At 43.5% G+C, this 7,486-nt stretch overlaps 1 protein-coding gene across 2 annotated transcripts in view; it reads left to right on the top strand.

Annotated features, from left to right (window-relative positions):
- Nucleotides 1–3,498: 3,498 nt before the first annotated feature.
- Nucleotides 3,499–7,486, top strand: part of Txndc11 (thioredoxin domain containing 11) — a 66,959-nt gene continuing 62,971 nt past the window's right edge. The window contains exon 1 of one of the 2 annotated variants that reach the window (XR_010039847.1): nucleotides 3,499–3,864. Coding sequence is in view for 1 of the 2 variants with exons in the window: in XM_003477759.5 (XP_003477807.2) it covers nucleotides 3,617–3,864 (248 nt within the window). In the remaining variant the exon portion in view is untranslated. The remainder of the gene's footprint in view (nucleotides 3,865–7,486) is intronic. The other variant, XM_003477759.5, reaches the window with a different exon arrangement.

Below are 7,486 nucleotides of genomic sequence, written 5' to 3'. Positions count from 1 at the left end.
AAAAGGAAACATCGTTTTTTAATTCAGGGTGATTCTTTGCCACTAAACCAAAATCCCCTGCATTACCTCACAAGGAATTGTTGGTCTGACATAGACTGGGCAGCAAAAGTACTTGAACCTTATAATGCCTGTGCAAGTGTCAGCTGTCTTGTGGAGGCACAAGACAGATTCTGTTGGCAACCCATAATAAGTCAGATTGGTGATGTGACCATGTTTGTGCTAGCAATATACAGTACCATGTAACTCAAATCTACACAAAAATCAAGAGAGCTAGAAATGGTAAGTCAGAGAGTTAACAAACCCTACCAACAATATATTCTCTCAAAGTTTTTTTTTTTTTTTTTTTTTTTTTTTGTCTTTTTCGTTTTTATCGGTACCAGGGATCAAACTCACACCTGCTTGCAAGACAAGTGCTTACACCGCTGAGCTAAATCCCTAGCCCCTCTAAATTTTAAAGAGAAGATTATGTAAGAATAATGAGCTGGGCGTGGTGGCTTACTCCTGTAATCCCAGCACTCAAGAGGCTGAGGTGGGAGGATCATTGCAAATTCAAGACCAGCCTGGGTTACAAAGTGAGCTCAAGGCCAGCCTGAACTGCATAGTGAGACTCCATCCCAAAAAAGACAAAAAAAAGAATAATGTAACAGTGGGACCAGGGACCTCAGTGGCATAAGTGCCTGCCAGGCAAGTGCAAGATCCTTAGTTCGATCTCCAGAACCAAAAAAAAAAGAAGACTATAACATTATATGACTGGGTTTCTAACAGATAAAGAGTAGTAATAGCACATAAAAAGGGAGGAGGAATTGGAGATATAATTTTATTGGAAATTTAATATAAATCTGAAGCAGATTCTGAAAAAATACATCCTTGGGGCTGGGGATTTAGCTCAGCGGCATAAGGTACCTGCCTTGCAAGCAGGCAGTCATGAGTTCAATCCCTGGTACCGATAAAAACGAAAAAGACAAAAAAAAAAAAAAATACATCCTTAATCTCCAAAGCAACTTTTAAGTATATGATTTAGATGTTAAAAATCACTTAAGGAATTAATGGTAAGTTAGATAATATTCACCTAATTCAAAAAGAAAACTGTAAAGAATAAGCCAAAAGGGCTGGGGATTTAGCTCAGTGGCATAAGCACCTGCCTTGCAACCTTGCAGGTGCACAGTTGTGAGTTCGATCCCGTACCAAAACAAACAAAAAAAAAAGTGTAAGATACAGAAAACAACAAAATGGTAGAGGTAAAGGAGCCACTGACATGTTGGGTTTTGATGTTGGTCCTCAAGGGTTACACTAAATGTCTGGCACAGGTATCCAGGTCACCTAGCAAGAGCCCATTTTACATCTATGGAGACAGAACTAAACAAGGGTAACAAGATGTGTGTGGGAGTTACACAGCTGACCTGTGGCCAGGGGCTTCTCACCTTAATCTAGCTCTCAGCTGTGCCTTTTCTGTTTTTCATTATGTTGTCTTAATTTCCTTAAGTTGTATTTGCCGTTAGTAGGATGGTCTTGGTTTTGGGTTTTTTGTTTTGTTTTGTTTTTAGTTTTTTCCTTCTGGGTATTGAGCCCAGAGACTGCTGAGTTATATCCAGGTTATAAGCAATGCTTGTTTTTGTTTGTTTATTTGTTTTTTTGTCTTGAGACAGGTCTTGCTAAATTGCCCAGGCTGGCTTCAAATTTCCTATCCTCCTGCCTCTGCCTCCAGCACTGCTAGAATTACAGGTGTTTACCACCACTTCCAGCTCTTCGTTAATTATGGCTGCTGGAGACCAAATCTTAGTGAGGCAGCTGCAGCCAGGTAATTGTGTGCATTCGCTTACCCAGCGTACACTGGTCCTCTTCCTGATGAAAACAATTCCTAATATTGTCAAATTATTGGGGATCCATGCAGTGAGTCTCCAATCTCCTACCAGGTGTTATGGTGCATGGCAAGAGAGAGAAAAAAAAAAAAAAAAAAAAAGAGCAAGAGACAAAATGGCAGCAGGGATCCAGGATGACCAATTGTTCACAAGGAAGAAAAAGGCCAGGAGGCAGCCAGAACCTTGGCATTTACTGATGGTGGGGGAGATCTAAGGAGGGAATTATCAGATGACTCAAGAGAGCAGAGGTGTGGGGCTGGGGATTTAGCTCAGTGGCAATAAGCACCTGCCTTGCAAGCAGGCAAAAAAAAAAAAAAAAAAAAAAAGAGCGGAGGTGATCTTATATGTAAAGATCTTGCCCTGCAGTGTCTTAGTTTTAGTCTTTTTTTTTTTTTTTTTTTGGCTTTTTCATTTTTATTGGTACCAGGGATCGAACTCACGACTGCCTGCTTTCAAGGTAGGCGCTTATGCCGCTGAGCTAAATCCCCAGCTTCCATTAGTTTTAGTCTTAATGGGTGCAAAAGGATAGCCCATCCCTAGAAATAATGGGAAATCTATTATCGATAATCCTAAACCTCCATTCATCCCTTAGGGAAGTACACAAAATTAGCTATTGTGAATTTCCCAACTCCAAATCACATCATCCTTCATCAATTTTGCTTTTTAAATCACAAATCATACTTAGGATCTAACATTTAGAGTCAGATAACACACATTACTGAACAGCCCTGTAGTACTGCACATACTTAGTAGAACTGGCCCTCAAAACACCCTTTAGAAAACAGCCTGCCTACAACACCCCCAGGAGCCTGGCTTGACTAACATCTTTAACTTCCTAAAAAATGACTACAATTCCACATGTGTCCAGAAAAACAGCAATTGTGACCATGGGGCTACAGTGTGCACTGCTGGAGTGACTTCTTAGGATGGCCAGCCTTTGAGTCTGATTTCTCAGCTACTAGCTTTTGCAACTTTGGTCAAGTGACTTCACCAAGCCTTGGTTTCCCCTTCAGTATAGCAAGCAAGTGCAACAAGACCCTTGATCATAGCGCCGTCATGAAGCGAGATAGTCACAACAGTAAGATGTATGGAGCACTTATGGTCTCAAAAAGTTCCATGACTGCCTCATTTAACTCGGAAGGCTGTAAAGGTATTATCGCCCTAAGACAGATGTGCAGGCGGAGGAGTGAAGGCTGAAATTTGTCCGATTTCAAAAACTCCTGTGTTCTTGGGCCCTTCTCGCCTCTGCACTTTTTTTTTTTTTTAATTATTCCTTTCGAAAAGTAACACCTAGTCCTCTAAAGTATGTAGTGAGCGCAATGAACCCGATTTCCATTATAAATTATAACGCCTAAGAAAAACACATGGTCAACCTGACCTCCAAATAGCACTCGCGTACCTCCTGGAAAGACCGCAGGACCTTTATTTCCTAAGGCCAAGGGCGGCGCCTGCGCAGATTCCGTAGGAGGGAGGCGGGACCTGTAGGATGATGACACGGCTGCACACAGCGCGAGCGTGCGCGCTGACTCTGTGCGCGGGGGTGTGGCTTGTCCGGGCCGTGACCGCCCGGCGGAGTCGGCGTCTGCTCACACATCATGGTGGGGGGGCGGGACGCCGCGGCGACGCGGCTGACGTGGAGGGTGCGGGTTAGCGGGCGCGGCGGGCTCTGGGATTGGGGAGCGACGGTCCTGGCCGGGCCCCCGGGCCTGAGGCAGCGGCAGCGGCGGCGGTATAAAGCCGGCGGCGGGGAGCATGTAATGTCGGAATGCGGAGGCCGCGGCGGCGGCAACAGCAGCAGCGACGACGCCGAGGACGAGGGTGGCGGTGGCGGCAGCCCGGCGGGCTCCGGCTCCCTCACCCCGGCCCCGACGGGAGAGTCCTGGGCGGGCCGGCTCCGCCGCGGGCTGCGCTGCGCCTCCCTCATGGCGCGCCGGCGGCCAGAGCTGCTCTGCGGAGCCGTGGCGCTCGGCTGCGCGCTGCTTCTCGCCCTCAAGTTCACCTGCAGGTGAGGTGACTGGGACCCCGGTTCAGCCCTGTGTTTTCCGCCCGGGCCGCGACTCCTGGAGGGCTCCAACTTCGGGGTCGGGCCAAACCTTGCCTGGAGCGACCGGGTTGACCCTCCCCAAGCCTGCCTCCCACTTCCCGTTCCCGGCTAGCATGGCACCATCTGGCGAGGTTTCTTGGAGCCCCCCGCTCCGCTTCTGCCTGCTTTAGGACAGAGGGAAGTGGGCCCTGCTTTTGAGCTGTTAGACTCGGGGGTTGTGCCTGTCACTTCTGCTCCGGCTGTGGCACCCTGGGTTTTCATTTATTTCATTCCTTCTACTTCAGTGTAGTGATCCACAAACGTTAGCGGTTCCAGGCTCCTTTGGAAATCGTGGCATTCATTGATCTAATGATTATTTATCAGCATTCATTATGTGCCCAACACTCCTTAAATAAATCTAAGATCTTCGCGAGCAAGTGTATACTCCTGGGGTTGAACCGGCAATAAACAAACATTTTAAAAGGCTTTAGTAAGACATGGAAAGGAAAGGATGGGGGTGGAACTGAAAGGCCTTCCTAAGGAAATGAGATTTTAGGTTCAACCCAGAAGAGAAAAAGGCCAGTCCTGGGAAGTTTTTTTTTTTTTTTGGGGGGGGGGAGTGAGTGACCCCGGTAGAGGGAGCAAAGGTCAGGAGGTCAGGTGAGCTTGGTATTTTTAACCCCCTGGAACTGGAAAAAAGCCGTGACTAGTGAGCACGGTGAGCTGAAGAATGACGGTTAATGTGCCTTTTTAAAGGAAAATTTATCTATTTATTTTGATCTTTTGAGACACGGTCTTGCTGTGTACTTCAGGCTGACCTCAGACAGCAATCCTCCTGCTTCAGCCTCAGGAGTACTGAGATTACAGGTGTACCATGCCCAGCCAGATACAGAATTTAAATTTCAGGTGTGCTGGTTTTTTTGGGCCCGAAGTGTATCTTTTGAGAGTGCAGTTTATAAAATCTTGTCATTGATACAGCCTCTTGTCATGTCAGCCAACAGGGAGATTTCAACTCAGTACATTGACTTAGCACAGTATGTGGCCCCTCATATCAAAGATGTGTCAAAAGATTGGGAATTTGAGTGGAAAGAGATCAAATTACAGTAACTATCATTGGGCATTTGCTCTGTGTCAGGTAATATATTATCAGAGTTTCTGAGCACTGTTGCTATCTTGGGTAAGATAATTCTTTGTTGTAGGGAGCTGTCCTGTGCATCCTAGGATGTTCAGTACCGTCCCTTGCCTTTACCCAGTAGTGCACCAGGAATATCTCTAGACATTAACAAATGCCTGCTTGAGAACTGGTGATTGCCTGAACTCATTTATTAATTTAAAATGTTTGAGAGCCTAGCATGGATCTCATTTGAATTGTACAATACAATGTACAGTTTTGAGAAGTCAGAACCTGTCACACCTATAAGTGACTGAGCTGGATTTGAACTTTTCATTGTCAGGAATCATTGTCTTCCACAAAGAAAATACAGAAAGACAAGTTGGCATTTGGGTTCAATTTAGGGAGCAGTTTCCTCCTCCAAGGATGTAGAGCTTTTAAAAAAAAAAAAAAAATATATATATATATATATATATGCTTGTACAGCTCTCAAAGTTGGTTTTTGTTTTGTTTGTTGTCTTTTTAAGACAGGGTCTCACTGTGCAGCTCAGGCTGGCCTTGAGCTCACTTTGTAGCCTAGGCTGGTCTTGAATCCACAACAGTTCTCCTACGTCACTCTCCTGAGTGCTGGCATTACAGGCATGTGCCACCACACCTGACTGAAATTGTTTGTTCTGAGACAACATAACCTAATAGAAAAGTCCTTTGAGATTTCAGGAAGAAGGAGAAGTTTAAACGCAATTTCTAGAGCTGGCCAAACAAGGTCTTTACCTGGTGAGCCTATGAGTAGCTGCTTGCTTATCCATCTTCTTTCTATGCTAGTGGCAAATGTAACAGTCTTAGTAGACTCAGATAACTTTTTTAGATTTTATGATACAGTGATGTTATGATACTATTTTATTGATGTACAATTGATTATTTGTATCTTGTTTTCAAATCTTTAATAAGGACAGAGATTTACGAAAGAATAAATGGAGTCTTTAGAGTTGAGATTCTTAAAGTAATTTTTATTAATAGCTCTAGGGCCAAAATGAGCAACTTGTCCGTTTCATTAACTGTTGCTTAGCTAAGTGTAAACCAGGTAGTTTAAAAAGGTTGATTTCTGGTTAAGCCACAGTTAGTAATTTCTGGGTACTTAGTTTTTATTTACCTGCATTTCTGTTTATTAAATCTACACAACTTAATACTCTTTACTTCACCTTTTACCCTGATTTGAAGAGTAATATAATGGGTGTATGTATTAGATATAAATGTATACATGGGTTTTTATTATTTACTGTGCCTTACTACATTTTATTTATTTATTTATTTATTTATTTATTTATTTTGTCTTTTCCCTTTTTTATCGGTACCAGGGATCGAACTCACTACTGCCTGCTTGCAAGGCAGGCACTTACGCCGCTGAGCTAAATTCCCCAGCCCCTCAGGATATCTTTGACCTAGCAGTTTTTTTTTTTTTTTTTTCAGAAATGTGAAGTAATTTGAAGAGATTAAGTGGACACTGTTTCTATGGTTGTGTGTTTTATCAGTCTCCTTTGCTGTAGGAAATCCACCGAACCAGCAGGCAAAAATACCAAGTTGTTGGTTAGCCTCTGGAGCTGTCAGATTCCTAAATTTGTCTCCAGTTTAAAGTGTGCAGCTTGGGTGGCAGAAAAAGAGTTTCTCTGAAGAACAGAAATTTATATCTCTTTAAAATGTGTCACTCTTTTGCTGGAGAGCCTTCCCTGCCTCTCTGTTTTTTGTTTGTTTTTGAGACAGGGTCTTGGCATATAGTTTAGGGTGGCCTCATGATCCTCCTGCTTCGGCCTCCAGTATACTAGGATTTCAGGCCTGCACCACCACGTCAAACGTCCCACCTCTTTGAATTGCTGTGTTGTATTTACACAGGTGTCTGTTTTTGAGACAGTCTCCTTATATCTCTCAGGGTAATTTTGAACTCACTATAAACCCAGATGGGGTCTCAAGCTCCATCCTTCCTGCCTCAGCCTACGGAGTACTGGCATTAGAGGCATGTGCCACCACACCAGGCTCAAGTATCTGTTTAAATGATACATTCTCACCACCACGGGGTCAAAAGTACCCTGTTCATCTTACAACATTGTTAACTCTGAACACACTAATCAGAGTTTTGTGAGCTTTTATTGATAGTTGTTTACATGTTTGTTGGCTTGTCTTCCTTCCCTAGAAAATAAGCTTGACAGCATCTGCAATAGTGTCTGAGTCTGAAACATGACTAAAGCACGATAACAGTTTTTTGTGTGTGTCTTTTTTTCTTTTTATCAGTACCGGGGATCGAACTCACAACTGCCTGCTTGCAAGGCAGGCGCTTATGCTGCTGAGCTAAATCCCCAGCCCCTTGGTAACAGTTATTAAGGAAATATTTTTTTGAGTAATCATGGAAGTGATTATTTTTCAGATTTTGAAAATACTTTACATAAAGGCTGCATATAAATTGAAATATTAGCTTAAATGAAGAAATTTATTTTTGGAGAC

Source organism: Cavia porcellus, unplaced genomic scaffold, assembly GCF_034190915.1.
Source record: "Cavia porcellus strain 051 isolate PalLab524CR breed Dunkin Hartley unplaced genomic scaffold, mCavPor4.1 scaffold_16, whole genome shotgun sequence".
NCBI classification, from domain to species: Eukaryota; Metazoa; Chordata; class Mammalia; order Rodentia; family Caviidae; genus Cavia; species Cavia porcellus.
This window is presented reverse-complemented; position numbering and strand designations above follow the sequence as displayed.